This window comes from Corythoichthys intestinalis, chromosome 2, assembly GCF_030265065.1.
Source record: "Corythoichthys intestinalis isolate RoL2023-P3 chromosome 2, ASM3026506v1, whole genome shotgun sequence".
NCBI classification, from domain to species: domain Eukaryota; kingdom Metazoa; phylum Chordata; class Actinopteri; order Syngnathiformes; family Syngnathidae; genus Corythoichthys; species Corythoichthys intestinalis.
In genome coordinates, this window is record NC_080396.1 from 64,506,879 (window position 1) to 64,524,413 (window position 17,535).

General features: G+C 38.7%; 1 protein-coding gene across 1 annotated transcript in view; it reads right to left on the reverse strand.

Annotated features, from left to right (window-relative positions):
- The window catches only part of mtor (mechanistic target of rapamycin kinase), a 133,577-nt gene that overhangs the window by 87,107 nt on the left and 28,935 nt on the right, over window positions 1-17,535 (reverse strand). Inside the window, exons 22-28 of the mRNA XM_057824272.1 lie at window positions 15,534-15,646; window positions 11,229-11,391; window positions 10,718-10,810; window positions 10,260-10,406; window positions 7,788-7,930; window positions 6,433-6,595; window positions 4,627-4,772 (exon numbers count right to left, since the gene is read on the reverse strand). Coding sequence (XP_057680255.1) covers window positions 4,627-4,772; window positions 6,433-6,595; window positions 7,788-7,930; window positions 10,260-10,406; window positions 10,718-10,810; window positions 11,229-11,391; window positions 15,534-15,646 — 968 coding nt within the window. The remainder of the gene's footprint in view (window positions 1-4,626; window positions 4,773-6,432; window positions 6,596-7,787; window positions 7,931-10,259; window positions 10,407-10,717; window positions 10,811-11,228; window positions 11,392-15,533; window positions 15,647-17,535) is intronic.

Genomic DNA, 17,535 nt, shown 5'->3' on the forward strand with positions numbered 1-17,535 from the left:
TTATTTCTTTACATTTCACTTCAAAATAATGGCAATTTTGTTGTGCCAGTTGATGTTAATCAAGCATTAATTGTTAATATAATTAATTAAAGTTAATTGGCTCTAAGTAAAGCTTGTCATAAATTTATCGCATCAGGCGGGTCGGCTCTCAAGCTCAATGAGGACCAAGTCACATCTCCAGGTCCTCCTCTGAGAACCTGGGGAAAAAAATTATGTGCACCCCTGACTATAATGCTGGAGAAATGGTTCTCAAAATTGGCCATTCCTCATAAGTGTTTCTAAAAATACAATGGGTCAAATGGCCAGCCTTGATAGCTACTACAGAAGAGGTTTTCATCAGCAATTAAAGCAATCTAAAAATCCAATCAAACGAGAGAGTTCTACAGTCGTTGGATATTTTTTAACATATGGTTAGAATCCTGCAGCCTATTGCCCCATTATAATATTGCCCACTCTGATTGATATAAGAACGATTGAACATGCTCAATGAACAGTATAGCGTTGAAAGAGTAAAAGGGTACTCTGAAGTTAGTCATAGAAATACACATATACTCAAGCAAACATAGCAATTAAAAAGGCAAAAAACTCAATTGAAATAGAAAATGTGGAACGTTTCACAGTGAAAAATGATAAAACGTTTTTACACTTACACTCATTAGAAATAGCCTAATTTTCATCTGAAAAAGCCCACCCATCACATTTTTAGGCTCATTAAACTGTAAAATCCATAAGTCAGCCTCACTGAACAATAAGCCGCAGGGTTCAAAGCAAGGGAAAAAAATATCAGCTTATTTAAATTACAGTATAATTTAATGGTTGTAAAAGTTGAAAAGCATTTATTATAAAGATAGACCGATTATCGGCCGCGCCGATTAACGGCTCCGATATTTGGAAATTTCACGTATATCGGTAGCGGCCTTTTTTTTTTTTTTTTAATCCGTTTTAAATCCGACCGGCCGATTTGAAAAAAATCCATTGAAAACTATGTTGTTTCGGCTCAGATGCAGCAGCGCCTCTCTCTCTCCTGCCTGCCGTCCATTGATTTGTCAAATGGTAATGGTAAATGGAGTTAGACTTGTATTGCGCCTTTCCACCTTTTTAAGCCCCTCAAAGCGCTTCACACTATATCCTCATCTACCTACTGGTGACGCAGCACCAGGAGCAACGTTGGGTTTAGGATCTGGCTCAAGGATATTTGAGACGAGAGATCAGGGCGGACAATCCAAACCCCAACCTGAGTTAGGGAACAACTACTCTACCACTGAACCACGCCACCCCAATTATTAGCTATTATTTTCTATTTGTTTGATTCAATAAACATGCTTTAGGCATTTTAGTGAAGTTCAGTGTTTGCATTATTCAATCTTTTTACAACAACTTTTACACTTCTACTGCAAATGAATATCAACTCCAAAAATCGGTTATCGGCCCCTCTAACTATTAATAATCGATATCGGTCCTGAAAATCCCATATCGGTCAGTCTCACACTTTATTATGTCCTTTTTTTCACTTATGATTTTGTAATCCACTTATCCAGTATGAGAGGATCTCTCTTACCTTGCTGTTAGTTTTGGTAGAATCTCCTCCTGCCTTTGTCCAGAAGAGGTGAAAACTACGAATAAATTAGGAGATTCTGCAAAAACCGTCAGCAAGGTAATCGAGATCCTCTCATACTTCGTACTCAACCTACTATACATAACAAAAGAAAAACAAAAAAACATTATGATATTCAAATTTTACGTAAAGAATCAATGTGATGGAACATGAAAAATTATTTGAAGATCATTACACACACGGCTAATTACAAACACCTGCATGTTACCTTTTATATTACCTGAGAAGGAATCAGATAACTCATAAAAGTAATTTTTTCCAAATAGTCACGACTCATTTGAGCTAGGTTTACGTAGCGCTTTTTACAAACGAGCCTGAATTTTTTTTTTAATGGGATATTCTGTAGAGGTGAGAACCAGATGGGATATTGAAAACACTGGAGTGCCTTCTCTCATCATTCATCATCATCATCATCATCAAGGCTTCTGAGAAATTGAAAACAGGCTTCTCAAAAACATAAGTCCAGACACTCATAGATGCAGGGGCAAACGTCCAATTAGATGCCTGGAAAACTGCTTTTGCATGCCATTCTGAAAAGAAAGTAATAATCCAAAGGGGGTGGAAAACATGGCAAATGATATCAAACGGTTATGGGAGCCATAGCACGTGGATTGTATATTCATTTTCCTATTGCATTTTGTTTTTAATTAGAAAATTTACAGTTGGACTGTTTCACCTGTCAAACTTAATTTTTGTGACAATGACTGTGTCTAACTACCGGTACCAGGAACAACTAATAGGAAAGAGATGTGAAATTGGCCTCATCAAACGGTTGTATTCTTTAAAGGGCCTCTCTAATGCAACAAATATTTTCACTTATTTCCAATGCTGGCTAAATTTAAAAAACATGTCTAAGGGAAAAAAAAAGATTTTAGTATTGTTGGTGTATTTAGTATTCAGTTACAGGTACAGTGTTACCACCAGAACGTACGGTCTATTTGTCAATAAAGAAAAATGGAGCTGATCTATTATTTAATTTTCCCCCCCACAAATTTAACTCTTTCACTGCCATTGACAGGGATTGACATCCAAACCATTTGAACTGGGAGGGGTGACAGCACAGGGCAGAGCTTGGATGTCCGTCGCAGTCAATGGCAACCATGGGTTTTGCCTCACTCAGACTATTACAGCCCGATTTTAGCCTGAACCACAAACTGTGGAGAATGGGGGGCCGCCGTTGCCGACATTGTGAAGTGTGTGTGTGTGTGTGTGTGTGTGTGTGTGGGTGGGTGTTCACGACGCCTCGTGTAGTGCGAAATATCCACTGACTGCTGAACTGCTGTCTCAAACACTTAATGATCACATTGCTGGAAGTCTGGCATGTCAGAATTTCTGCTTGTGTGACACATCCTACATGTTCGTACAATTTGTTGATGAATATTGACCAGTAATGTAACTTTGTGACCGGCTAATGCTTTCCCTGCACACACTCACATGCTCTCGCATTTTTATTTTTTTTCCTGAGAGTGCAGATGCCAGCAGCGTGTGAGACCTACACCTATTCCTCCACTCCACGCAGACAAAACAAACAGTAAATCCCATTTTCCCATCTTGTCTATGGCAAATGTGTGATCTGGGCACAGCAGACAACCGTCACTACAGTATTATGATACAAAGTGTCTCCATTGCCATTGATCATTATTTACTCAGGAGTCAATTGCCCAGATTTTTATTATTCTGTCCAACCATTTTGCTCATACTTGTGTTCAAATATGCTCAGGTCATTTTTTATATTAAAGTAAATGTAAATATAAATGACAATTAAAAATGCTATTCAAATTTAACAATACAATCCCAATTGAATCGTAAGATTGTGTATCATTACAGCCCAAGGATATGTATGGCTTGGCCGTGGCCTGACAGCCCACTGACTGAGAACCAGGAAATGTGCACATTGTGTATTCTCAATATAGTCGGCATAATAAACCAAAGACGGTTAAATCTGGTGCTGAAATGCTAAGGTGATTTCTACCCAAATAAATGTAAGCCATTTACGAACTTGTCTGAGTTTGGTTGACTTTAGCAGGTTTGCACGTCATGAATGCAGCAGTGAGACGCATAGCCTCTTCATCAGCACTCCTGAGAAGAGTGGGTGTGTGGGAAGACAAAGTGGGTTGGTACTTGCATAATGCATGGTGTGATGGCACACCCTTGCCAATTTCTGCCCGTCTGCAGAGCTGATTGACTTGCAAAAGCGATTGCAATCAAATCCAAACCGCATCAGTGACAAGCCAACTTGCTCATTTAGATTACAGTAATTTAATGCATGAAATAGTATTTTTAAGAATGGATTTCTATGATAGGTCACCTTTAATGTTAAATTCTGCACTTAATCAAACTTAAAACTTGATTCCCTAACATTTAATTAAATGTCCTTCAAAGCATTAAATACAAACCCCTCAAAATTTCATCCATAATGAAACAAAAAGCTTTTAATACTGCAGGAATTTGATTTTTCCCCTTATCAATGGCTGCTATTCTTCTGACATGTCAATTTAATTTTAATCTAGTTATTGATCAACTGATTGATGGAAAAATAAGTAAAACTAAAATTCTGTCAAATCCCGTCCTTCAGGGTTTTAGTAAAAGCGAGTACAAAACCAATTAGAAAATTAATCATCAATGATGATTAAGTTGCCGTGAAATCTAATCAGATATGGTTGAAATCTGTTATGCTTATATAATATCTTATTACATTTTGTTGTATATGATCCAGAATCTGTATAACTCGTCACCTCCCTTTTGCAATTGGATCGCTAAGCTTTGTTAATCACATAGAGGAAATTAAGAAAATCAAGACATTAGATCTAAGAGGTATGAGTAATTAATCTTCCATTTTAGCTGTGGCAGAAATCTGCGCCATGTAAATTGTTAGAATATGTTATACAGATAATGAACCCCTGCTTGTTGCAATTGTGTCGTTGGCATTTTGGCCTCGCTCCAACACTTCTCGGCATTCACAAGCATTTTCAATGAGGAAATGGCTTGTGTTTTTTTCCCCAACCTCCTACCTGATAAGAGATTCCAGGATGAGAGGCGAAGGACCTTTTTGAAACTCCAACTCTTTGTAATGCAAAGCCTTGGCATAGGCGCGGCATTTGGCAGCTCTCTCACCAAGCAGTACAATGCCATTGTCATCTCTCAATGGCAGAGGGCCCTAAAAAAGGAAGGGATTCGAATAAAACAAGCAATATCAGTGTTATAAAATGTTTTTGTTACCCTCTAGCCTTATGGATAGAAACTCATGAATTAATTCTATGACTTGTTTATTTCTTAAAACTATCCAAAACCACTGGTCTGTGTGGGGGAAAAGTAGAGCAGTTTTCCAAAATACTGTGGAACATTTACCTCAGATGTAAAGGGACCCACCTTCCAAAAACTTTAACATCAACTGTCGGTAGTTCATTGAATATCGCCCCAAAGGTCTTGAGAATCATTCAAATGTTTTTAGCAAAAGTAAGACGAGCCTTTATTCTTCTTGGTCTGCAACGATTTTTGCCTTGGAAATCTTTTGATGAGTCATAAACGCTGACTTTAACTGAGGAAAGGTAGGCCTTAAGTTTTTTAGATATTTTTCATGGGTTCCTTTGTGTCCTTTTGGTTGCTGTGCTCTAGGGATATTCTTTCCCGGCCGCCCACTCTTGGGAAGGTGCACCAGTGATCCATGTTTTCTCCATATGTGGATAATGGCAGTCACCGTGGTTAGCTGGAATCCTCAAATAACGTTGCAACCCTTTCCAGACTGATAGATGTTAAATACTTCCGGTGAAGTCTTAAATATCTTTCAACCGAGGCATTTTGTTTAAACACTTTATAATCTGTTGGCTCATTTAATTTTGTCAGTGTTTACTTGATTGAACAGGTATGAAAGTAATCTGACGTGGGTGGGTTTCAGTGAAAAACGTATTCATCTTATATAGTGATTATCCACAGTTAATTCATGAGGTAGCTCTGAGTAGTGTTTTTTTCCTCTTACGAAAATTCACCATTTACATTTGGTCTGTAATAAAACAGATATTATCAGTTACTATATCGTCTTAAAAAACATCCATCTATTTTCTTCTATTTATTCAAGTTCGGTTCACGGGAACAGTAGCATAAAGAGGAAGCTTTGACTTCTCTCTCCCTAGACACTTTATCTTCTCTGGGGTACAAAGGCGTTCATTTCCAAGCACACCAGCTGGTATAGTTTCTCCAGGGTGTTCTGGCTAGTCCCTAGGGCCTCCTCTTGGTAAGACGCGCACTGAACACCTTATCAGAGAGGCGTCCAAGAGGCATCCTGATTCTAAGCCTGAGCCACCTAAGCTTGATTCTTGAAATGGGGAGGAGAAGCCTCTCTACTCATCGCTCCTAAATAACTGAATGTCTCACCCCATGTCTAGTGAGAGCCTGGACACTCAGTGAAGGGAACTAATTTCTGTTGCTTTAATCTGGGAGCTTGTTCATTTGAGCAGGACTCACAGATCATTACAAAAGCTGAGTATAGGACTTTGTAAAGTGAGCTTTAGCTCAACTCCTTCTTAGGCCATGACAGATCGAACAGTCCTCATTAGAGAACGCAGCATCTATCTGCCTGTTGATCTTGTACTAGATCCTTATTAACTCTCATGAACAAGGCCCAAAGATACATGAAGTCTTCCCATTGTGACAGGATCTCATTGATCCTCAATAAACTTAAACAAATATATTCTTCTAAAAGTAGCATAAATAAAACAATTTTTAAAAAATCTATTAACACAAATTTAAACCATTATTTTTCATTTCTTTTTACCGTAATTACACCAGGGGCATTTAGTGCTTTAGTGTTCAATGCTAACCTTGTCACTGTGTTCCATGAACTCTGCGAGGTTAAGTAGCGTCTGCGTGACCTCTGCAATGTCCTGCGACGTCAGCGCTAACTCGATGCTGCGGATCAGCTCATCCTGCTGGTCTTCACTCAGCTCAGACCAACAGGATAAAAAGGCCGCATTGAAAAGGTCCCTGTGGACAAAAATACATGAATTCTTAAAATACAGACTTGGAGTTGTTGAGGGGGAAACACAGATTACTGATTAACCAAATGCAATCTGTTTCAACTTTACAGTGAAACAGCCACATCTGGAAGCTACTAGTGTTTTCGACTTGAACAATGATGCAAAACATTTGCCGTTTTTTTTCCCGCTGTATGCTTACAGAGGTAGCTATTCATAATAAAAGTGCTAAAAGTGATCAATATGGTCTCCTATTGTGAGACAAATTAACTCCCAGTGCCAGTGACAATAAAAGATGTCCTATTAGGGGCCTGCAAACTGTGGCTCCAGAGCCGCATATGGTTCTTAATTTGTTACTAGAAAGATGTCCATCCAAATGGTTTGGAGGTCTATCACCATAAATGGTAGCCCATATGGTTCAGAGGTCTCTCACCATGAATGGCAGCCTTGAGTTACAGCCACTTACGCTAAGCACACAATTATTCTTGACTTAGATCTGTAAGTTGTTTTGAACAAATTTTTGAGTGCGAAATCCAAAACGGATCTTTTCTACAATGTCAAGTTTTTGAACTGCAGGATCCCTGTTTTCTTAAAAAGAAAAAAAAATGAAATATTGATCTTAATATGAAGGCTTGGTTTTAGGCCTGTCACAATAATTGATATATCGACTTATCATCCAGTATATAAAATGCGCAATAGTTGTCTTTCAGGATGCAATGATTTCCGTGTGTCTTTATCATTCATTTAGGCTGCCTTGTTCGCTCTCCAGGAACTTAAAGAGCAACTGAAACCAATATCAAATGTGATGGCTCACTTATTTATTTTTCCCCCTTCTGTCATTGTCATCCAAGTAGTGACAACATGTGGAAAAAATCTAATCCCCAGTGTTATATATTTTTTACAGTTACAGATACTTTGTACAATTTTGTAGGAATGGATGAACTATAAGGAAGAAAATCAAAACCCTTAATCAACTGCTTGATTAATCAGAGTTTACAAAGACATTTCCAACAGTCAAGGCTTCCAACTTTGTGGGAACACTTCATCAAAGTCTTTATTCCCAGATTCTTGGTCAAAAGACAAACTCAAAATGTTTGAGGAAAACAGAAGATCAACTCCGTATTTTCTTCCATCGTTAGTCTCTGTAAGTATAATGGCCAGGTGTAATAATACTTTAGTGTATGATTAATGTGGTGCTTTACCTGGCCAGTGGGATGTAGGTTTGAGCCAACGACCAACACGATCGCAGTGCTGGGGAGGAAGACTCCTTCAGCAGGACGACACTTAAGCGTCTCAACCACTCTAGCCAGTCATCTTTGGAAACCTTTCTAGCGGCACCCCAAGCCTGTGAGCAAAAGATCACTTTCTTTAAGCTGCGAGAACCATGTTGGATCAGTCTGCTACGTTTGCAAGAAATCTTATAGGAACCAACAAGATTGGCATCACATTGTTCCCAGAAATAATAAATGGGACGAGCTTTAAAACTCGTCCCATTTAAGAGGATAAAGTGTTTCTTTAAATAAATCATCGTACTTATGTGTTCACAATTTTAAGACTTTTGACGAGACATGTAAATGCCAACTATGGCCTTATTTGGAAAAAAAATAATTCAATGCCTTTTAAGACTTATCAAGGATACACAGGAACCCTGAACACTCATTTACTGCTGTACTCACTGTTTTTCATTTGCGTGTTTACATTTATGACATAAAGTAGTTTTCATACAAAGTGTAATTATGACTTGACTACCAGTGCAATTATAGACTATGACTTGTTGTGACCTGCATACAAATTTGGGTTACCCCTTTGCTATAGCAGTGGAGCTTGTCATAAACTATCATACCATATGTATACTTTCAAAAGTGTTATTCTGATGCTACTTTAAAGGGCAGGTGAAAATTCATGAGCATTTGACTCAGTTAAATTGTATTGAATGCATCATTCGCTGTCTCAAAACTCACATTACAAAAAATTTTTTTGAATTGACCGCGTAGTTTTTGAGTTCCTGCCATAGCAACACCTTAGCAACGAGGGACGCGCCTCACTGCCAGCCGCTACCTGATGTCATTTACCGAAGACCTCGCCAGCACTCCAATACGAAAGTATAGCACCACGCTATCCTCGCCATATATTGCAAACATTTTCTGGGTTTACTCGCAAGATTCATCATGCCATCTCGATGTGTAGCGATGAATTGCTCACACGAAGGTTTGAGACTATGAGTGGTCCAAAAAACCTTCTTTCTGCAAGGGTTTGTACATCTTTTATGAGAGTTACGCGGAATAACTTCTCAGCTACTCAACCGCGTATTTGTTTCCAACATTTCACTGACGACAGCTTTGAAAGCCTAGGAGGATACAACCTTGGTTTTTCAAAGTCGTAAGCAGACCCTTGCTGGCTTTATTAATTCTAAAAATTGATGCACTTCTGTTGATATAGGAGGGCTAAATCCGACTGCCTATTCGTTGAAGTGCCACCTGTTTTTTGTTGTTGTTGTTGTTGCTTGCCTGTCATCAGAACAGCTGACAGGTTGCCTATTCATGTCAATTTGATGCGTTTATTACTTGATCGCCACCTCAAGATTTATATAACTACTCGTCTGCTTGTGCAATTACTGGTAATTGGATCACAGAATGTCTGGGGAAAGAAAGGGTCAGAGAGAAATCACAATGCTAGACACTGGTCTACCACTCTTCCTTTCGTGAAGTGTCGAGCTGCCAACTGGTGTCATCACCAACGTCTGCTGTGCCGAGTAAATCATAGTCATCTGACGCCTCAGGTTCAAAAATGAAGGGATTAAATGTAGATTTCTAGAACTTTCCTGTGAACCTTTGCCATCGTTAGCGTCACAAAAGAGCTACCCTGAATAATTACTTTCGGTGGAAATATCACTGAAAATTTTGCTGCTGCTATGCTCGCTGTGGATAATCTTCTTTTGCGTTCGGGAAATTACGTCACACTTCCAGGTTTGGGAATGCAGTATTGACGGAGTGCTAAAAAACACAAATTATCCTAGCAGTTACACGTTAGAAATGACATGGTTGTTTTGACGATATTTGCAAAATTACACCAAAATCCAAAAAGCTCTTCACCTGCCCTTGAACAATTTGCATGAAAATAGGTGTGGTATAAAGACCTGTCAGACAAATATGCAAATACTGTACTAAATAAGATATTTTCCACAAATTTTGACAAGGGTATAGAGGCCGAGCTATAAAATTTAAATTTCATGGTTTGAATCTCTGGAACTGGCTTTAGTATTACACAAAGCAAACGGTTCACCCTGACCATTCCTAACCCCATTGGAATCCAAAACGAGCCAGCTAACAAATGCACTGAATAATAAACAACAAGCAAGCTAGTACTCACATTTTTCATCACTATGAAAAAAGAGATCTACAGAAGGCATGATTTTTGCCCCCCAATTGTCAAAGATTTTGTCATACAGTAATATAAGTGTCAACAGTAAACAAGCCCCAGTTCTCGAGTGCAGTATTATACTCTCCACAAAGCTACGACAGTAATATCCTCAACTATTTTATATTATTTTTCATTTCCTGGTAGAGAATTTGGCTCAACTGAGTTTTACTGTTGTTTTACCTATCAGCAATGCTTCATTTTACCCAGCGTGCATCAGCACTAAATAGATTTACCCACTGGTAATTCTTTCTGACCTTCTGAAGTGCTGTTGTGCTGACATGAAGTTTCTTCATTGGTCCTGCCTCCACTGGTCCGCTAACCAGTGTATCACCTTGGTTACCACGTAGATGGCGGTGCTGAAAGATCAGAGGGTTTTCTTCCTCTTCTGCCAGAGTATAGCCCTATTTTCAACACATGCAAGACCACAAATTAAAAAGAAAAAAAAAACAGGCCACACACAGATGGTTGAAGCAAAAGTTGTTTTGTAAATTGAGAAATGCATATCTATTCAGAGGAATAAATAACGATTTGCAGTTTGTTTGTTTTTTTTGGTTGCTTATGTTGCATATGCAGATGAAAGTTTTTATTAGATTAAAACATGTCAAGTTAGTAATTAAATATCGCATCCTTGTAACCTAAAGTCATGGCATAGTTTTATTATTTTAATGGAGTTAGCAGTACTTTTCTTTATTCAATGTAGACGGTGTCTCACCTTAACAATACGACATATTAGTATGTCATAGCGTTGGTGGTTGATCCGGTGCTTCAGCATCACTTTATTTACCATGGGGATGAAGATCTGGTACTGAAAATAAGAGGAAGGTGAAAGAGAGTAAATAAAAGGGGTCTGTCTAGGCTTAACTACATTCTTAATTTTGTTTACCCGAAAATCCTTTTGCCTCATTCACCAAATAAAAAAGGATCAAACTACTTACAAGGTTTACATCAAACGTTTCCTTTTTGCATGTTGCCAGACGCGGCTACATTAGGAATGCTAATGAGTGTTGATGAATGTGAAGGGGTAAAGCTAGGAGTAGACATTATCCACACTCATGAAAAAGACCCCCCCACTGACAAACAGACCATGACAGAAGTAGTCTAACGGGAAGTAATGAAAGGATACTGAAATACTGCTCATACGCAGACAGCAGCAGGGCGGCTGGAAATGTTCTACTGAATAATTGCTCCAGCTGACGAGAGCCCCGCGGCGCGCAAACGCCTACCTTCTTGCCTAACTGGAACACAAGTGAGGACAGGGTGTCCATGGAGGTGGAGCGCAATTCGGGCGTACTGTCAAGAGTCCGGACAATGGGGTGAATAATGCGGGAAGCGTAATCGGTGAAGTCCAGGGATTCTGTAAGCCTGTCCAAAGTCTCCAAGGCAACCCTAAGTAAATATCAAATAAGCACAACTTTAACATTGTAATTACAGTGGGGAAAATAAGTATTTAGTCAACTACTAATTGTGCAAGTTCTCCCACTTGAAAATATTAGAGAGGCCTGTAATTGTCAACATGTGTAAACCTCAACCATGACAGACAGAATGTGGAAAAAAAAACAGAAAATCACATTGTTTGATTTTTAAAGAATTTATTTGCAAATCATGGTGAAAAATAAGTATTTGGTCAATACCAATAGTTCATTTCAATACTTTGTTATGTACCCTTTGTTGGCAATAACGGAGGCCAAACGTTTTCTGGAACTCTTCACAAGCTTTTCACACACTGTTGCTGGTATTTTGGCCCATTCCTCCATGCAGATCTCCTCTAGAGCAGTGATGTTTTGGGGCTGTCGTTGGGCAACACGTACTTTCAACTCCCTCCTCCCCCCCGGCGTCAAAATGATAACAAGAACGGTGAGCAAAAATTCCAGAACCACACAGGGGGAACTAGTGAATGACCTACAGAAAGCTGGTACCACAGTAACAAAGGCTACTATTAGTAACACAATGCGCCGCCAGGGACTCAAATCCTGCACTGCCATACGTGTCCCCCTGCTGAAGAAAGTACACGTCCAGGCCCGTCTGCGGTTCGCTAGAACAGGGTCCCCCCAGAATTGATAAATCTAAATTCAAGACTTTTAAGACCTTTTTTAATGCCATTTCAACTGAAAATTAATACTTTTCTTGCACCCATTATTCGGATCATACTGAATCATATTAAATAAATAAAGCACTGAACATCAAATTTAACCTCAATTACTAAGTGTGTTTGACAAAAGAATGCACATATATTGAAGATACAATTAAAACACATTTGAAGTAACATTATAAAGTCTGTCAGAATTTTTTTAAACACACACACGCACACAATAATTATGGACAAAAAGAGGAGGAGGACAGGACTCAGACCAGCCATCTTCTGTAACAGGCTAGCCGCTAGTGCACCTGCCAAGACCCCAGGGAACATGGCTAACTCTTGAGTTAAAACGGCGAAATTCACATTCATTCGAAAGGCAAACCGAAATGTTTAAGCAGGTCCACTGCCTTCGCATGACCCATAAACTGCAACCTAAAGTATCTGAATGTAACTTGAGCCCCTATCACATACTCCAAAACAACGGGAATATCGCGGGGCTTAACAGTGCAGCAGTTGTGTGTGAAAACAATTTCCCGTGTCAACTGACATGGGAAGCAGTGTGCGTGAAAGCAGGCGTTTAATTCCCGGGTCACAGCAGATGGCTGATGACTTAAATGTCATAATGGCGCCGATGTAACTTCCTCCCTCTTTGCAGTAAGAGGAAAATCGGCAAACAAACATCGCAATCATAAACATAGCAAGCTGGAAACGGCTAAATTAAACTGAAAACATGATCAAAATTAAAATGTCAGTTATTACGTCGGGCCGGGCCAGGGTTCTTTCTCGTTAACTTTTTAAAATAACTACATATTAACGATGTATGAATGATAAACTAAGGAATACTTGTTATAAAACGATGTATGAATGGTAAACTAAGGAATACTTGTTATAAAATAAATAATTTGGATAAAAAAAGAAGGCGCTGTATGGTCATTGCAGAGCCAGAGCGTGCCTATACGCCCTTTTTAATCTTCCCCTCTGCGAGTCCGCAAAACCGTATCTGTATTTATATTTAACAAACTTTTCCAGTGTTATTTCGTTGTGTAAATAAATTTATAATGATCATAAAAATATGTAATCTATTTAAACATTAAGAAAATGTGCGGGTTTTTTTCTGCCAACTGAGAATTCGTTACAAAAGACAGGCTTTTATGCAGACATTGTCACAAATATTATCACACAAAACGCGGGTCGGGCTTTAATACCCGCGGACCAGTTCGGGTCGGGCTGGATTTTTTAGGCCCGATTTTACCTCTATCTTAAAGTCTTGATGAGCTTAAATTGGCTGCAGTTACGAAGTCGGGAATGCTCCCGCCGGAAAAAAAAACGATTTGACCAACATTATGTTTAACCAACTTTTCCAGCGTTATTTCATTGTGTAAATGCATTTATAATAATCCTAAAAATATGTAGACTATTTAAACATTAAGAAAATGTGCGTGTTTTTTTTTCTGCCAACTGAAAATTCGTTACAAAAGACAGTTACGACATCGGTAACGCTCCCTCTGGAACAAAACGCAATATGACCAACATTGTGACAGCCGATGCCGACCAAAAATGACGTAATATCCGAAACAGATCACCAATGGACTCATTTGAAGTATAAGAATGGTGGTCTGTTTTGGTGTTCAAAATCCACAATACTTCTGCCTGCAAAGTTTTCGTTCCACCGACAAACGGACGCATTCCCGATGCAGAGGTGGGTGGATTCTCCGTTTTGCCGGTTGTGGTGGTTTGGCACACACGAGTTGCATTTCGATTTGTAGTGCAGTGCATCGTAAAAATTCTATGCGTCATCTTCGTTATGGATTTAAAAAAAAAAAAAAAAAAAAACTTTGTCACGGATATAATTTAGGTTGCACTGAGATGTTCTTGAAAATTAAGACCACGGTGAAAAAATTCCAGACTTACAACAGCTAATTTAATACTTTTAATACCTTCAATAGTAGAAAATTAAATTCAATGCTTTTTTAATACTTTTAATAACTCGCGGGTTCCATGTAGAAAGCATTTGGATGATCCAGAAGAGGACTGGGAGAATGTGTTATGGTCGGATGAAACCAAATTAGAACTTTTTGGGAGAAACACAACTCCTGTTTGGAGGTGAAAGAATACTGAATTGCACCATACCCACTGTGAAGCATGTGGGTGTAAACATCATGCTTTGGGGCTGTTTTTCTGTAAAGGGACCCGGACGACTGATCTGTGTAAAGGAAAGATTGAATGGGGCCATGTATCGAGAGATTTTGATTGAAAATCTCCTTCCATCAACAATGGCATTGAAGATGAGATGTGGCTGGGTCTTTCAGCATGACAATGATCCCAATCACACAGCCAGGGCAACAAAGGAGTGGCTTCGTAAGAACCATTTCAAGGTCCTGGAGTGGCCTAGCCAGTCTCCAGATCTCAACCCCATAAAAAATCTGTGGAGGGAATTGAAAGTCCGTTTTGACCAATGACAGCCTCAAAACATCACTGCTCTAGAGGAGATCTGCATGGAGGAATGGGCCAAAATACCAACAACAGTGTGTGACAAGCTTGTGAAGAGTTACAGAAACGTATGGCCTCCGTTATTGCCAACAAAGGGTACAAAACAAAGTATTGAGATGAACTTTTGGTATTGACCAAATACTTATTTTCCACCATGATTTGCAAATAAATTCTTTGAAAATCAAACATTGTGATTTTCTGGGGGGGTTTTCCCCACATTTTGTCTCTCATGGTTGAGGTTTACCCATGTTGACAATTAGAGGCTTCTCTAATATTTTCAAGTGGGATAAATACTTATTTGCCCCACTGTATGTGTGTTAATATTTGCTTTTACGGTTTGATTTGAATTGAAAATGACTACATTTTGATTTTGAGTTGAAAAATGACAAAAATCACTTTTATAATAATAGTTTTTGAGAAATAGCTTTAAAATAATTTATGATTTATTGCCTCTGTCAACTGTAGTGAAAAAACATTGCCACTAGGAAATGGTATTACATCAATGTGGCTTGGCGAGCAAGACAGCTTTTAAGTGTTGAGGAAGAGATACAGTATGTCCACACGTTGGAAGTTGGCCAAGTTTAAGCACACGACACTAAAACGGAGTATGTGTATGGTATTAATAGTGGCCAGTCGCGGTCATTAGTAAGAAGTGCACCTCATAATTGTGAAAAAAGATCAAACAGATCAAAGTGTGAATGAGTGAAAAGTTATTTTAATAAAATGATATTAATTTGCTATTAAAAACCCTCCCTCTTTTTTTCTAGAGCTGCTCTGAAAATTGTGTGGCTGAAAATTTTCGGCCGAAATCTGACTAAAAATATGGTTTGGGTAGGTAGGTATGTCAGTAGGTTGAATTAGTTAATAATTTATCATGAGTTTCACTGCAATTATTATAAATACATATGTTAGCATGTCTCAGCTTAATACAACACAGCATTCATATATGTGCGGTACAGACTTGCGGGCCTGCAGTGGCACATCGGGTGCATCAAACAGCTTGACAATGGGTGGCAGCAACAGGTGGAGGTAGTCATCGAGGTTGGCACCAAACAGCTGGATGGCATTTAGAAGCTGTAGATGAAAGCAAACAACTCAGTGCAAACATCTTAATAGGTCTCTTAAGGCATCACTGTTTACTAATTATAAAAAGCTGTCAGCAGACATACAGTACAAAATAAGCTCATTTGAAATACAGTATGTCGCCGAATTACTGATCGTATTATTTGGTGGAATAGTATACACCAACGTTAGTCTTGAAAGGGCCTCTGTCCCAATTTGGTCATTATATAATTGTTCAGAAATTCAGATACTTTTGGTTGGTCACCAAGTGCCAAGTTTGTTTGTTTTTCCACAAATTTCTCACCAACAGAAAGTTGAAAATGGCTTGCTTTCCCGAACAATGCACTGCTAATAAATAAATAAATAAATACATACATACATAAATAAAATGAAAAAAAAAAAGAGGCACTTTAGGGGGGGTTTCCTTAAAAAGGGTGGATGGTTTTGGAGATGTAAGTGATATGTATTGCTGTGCGTGCCGGGCGGACAAAAGGAAGACAATAAAAAAACCTTCTCCAGGCACCAAAACATGTGAGCTCAAGCAAGCACCCAGCATTCTGGCTCGACAGCAATAAAAAAGAAAAAAAAGAAAAACAAGGTAGTGGAGTGCAATTGTGCATGGCTATGCTCATAGATAGCACTACATAGAATGAACAGCGTTTGGAATGACTGATGCATGTTTTTCTTTTCCTATCCTCTGGTTTAGTGGTCAACCAGAGTTTCATTTACTTAAATTTTGTGCAACTGTCATTCCTGTGGAGTAAAATTCAGGTTCAAAGCTGACTCACATATGACCCAGTCCAGTTATCTATTAAAAAAGCCTCAGAGACTAACCAATGGCAGAGGAAAATGCACTGCACCAAACATATATACCATATGCAATACTACTACAACTATTTTGAAGGATTTGACTGACTTGACCGACAATCACTAGTAGCAGCTAAGACTGGAGAGTGGCTGTTACAAGTCTACCAGTATTGCCTTTTGGCTTCTGCAATTATGCACTTTTGGTTAGCCCTGGATGAGCCTCATGAAGCTAGCCACACCTCATAGGTACAGTAGGGAAGTCGAAACTTTTTTTTTTCATCAGAAATATGCATTTAAAGCAGTGGTCTCCAAACTATTCCACATAGGGCAGCGGTGGGTGCAGGATTTCACTCCAACAAAACATCTTTTCACCAATCCGGTGTCTACAAGTGTAATCAGTTGAATGCAATCAGATGCTGCTTGTTTCAGCAGAAACCTTATTGGTTAAACTGTCTGTGCTCGATCAGTATGAACTACAACCAGGACTCACAGCAGCCTGTGAGGACTGGTTTGGAGACCCCAGATAAATGTCTCCTAAATATGGGAGGTTTGACCTGGCATCATGAATGCAATCAATATGAATCAAAAACAATGTTGCTTGTTCAATTACTATTCTCACAAAGGTGGCCTACCTCAACAAGGTGAGTTAAGGTGAACGAACCAGACTACATTCAGAGAAGTCAGTCAGCAGCTGTGTTTTGATTCATATCCAAGTAAGGGGTAGGCTGCCGTATTGTTTTTATAATAACTTCAGTGTCTTGCCTATTTTATTTAAATAAAATTCAACATAAAATGGTTACCTTACATTTAATGAATACATTATGATAGTGTAAGTTATACTGTGGTGCAAATGATTTGCATTCCAATAGAACCCTTAGAATGTCTCAGTTTAACTGCTATAGCAAACAAACAAAATATAAAACTTTGTAAACAATGTTTCAAATAAAAAACACAACCAGACCACATAAGGCCAATGCGTTCACCGACATTGAGGGTTACCCCAGTTCTTTACAAGCCTGGCAGGCTTCCATGCTTTTCTAGCATTATGTTTAAGCAGTGTTAATAAATGTCGTATAATAAAACATAACATTCAT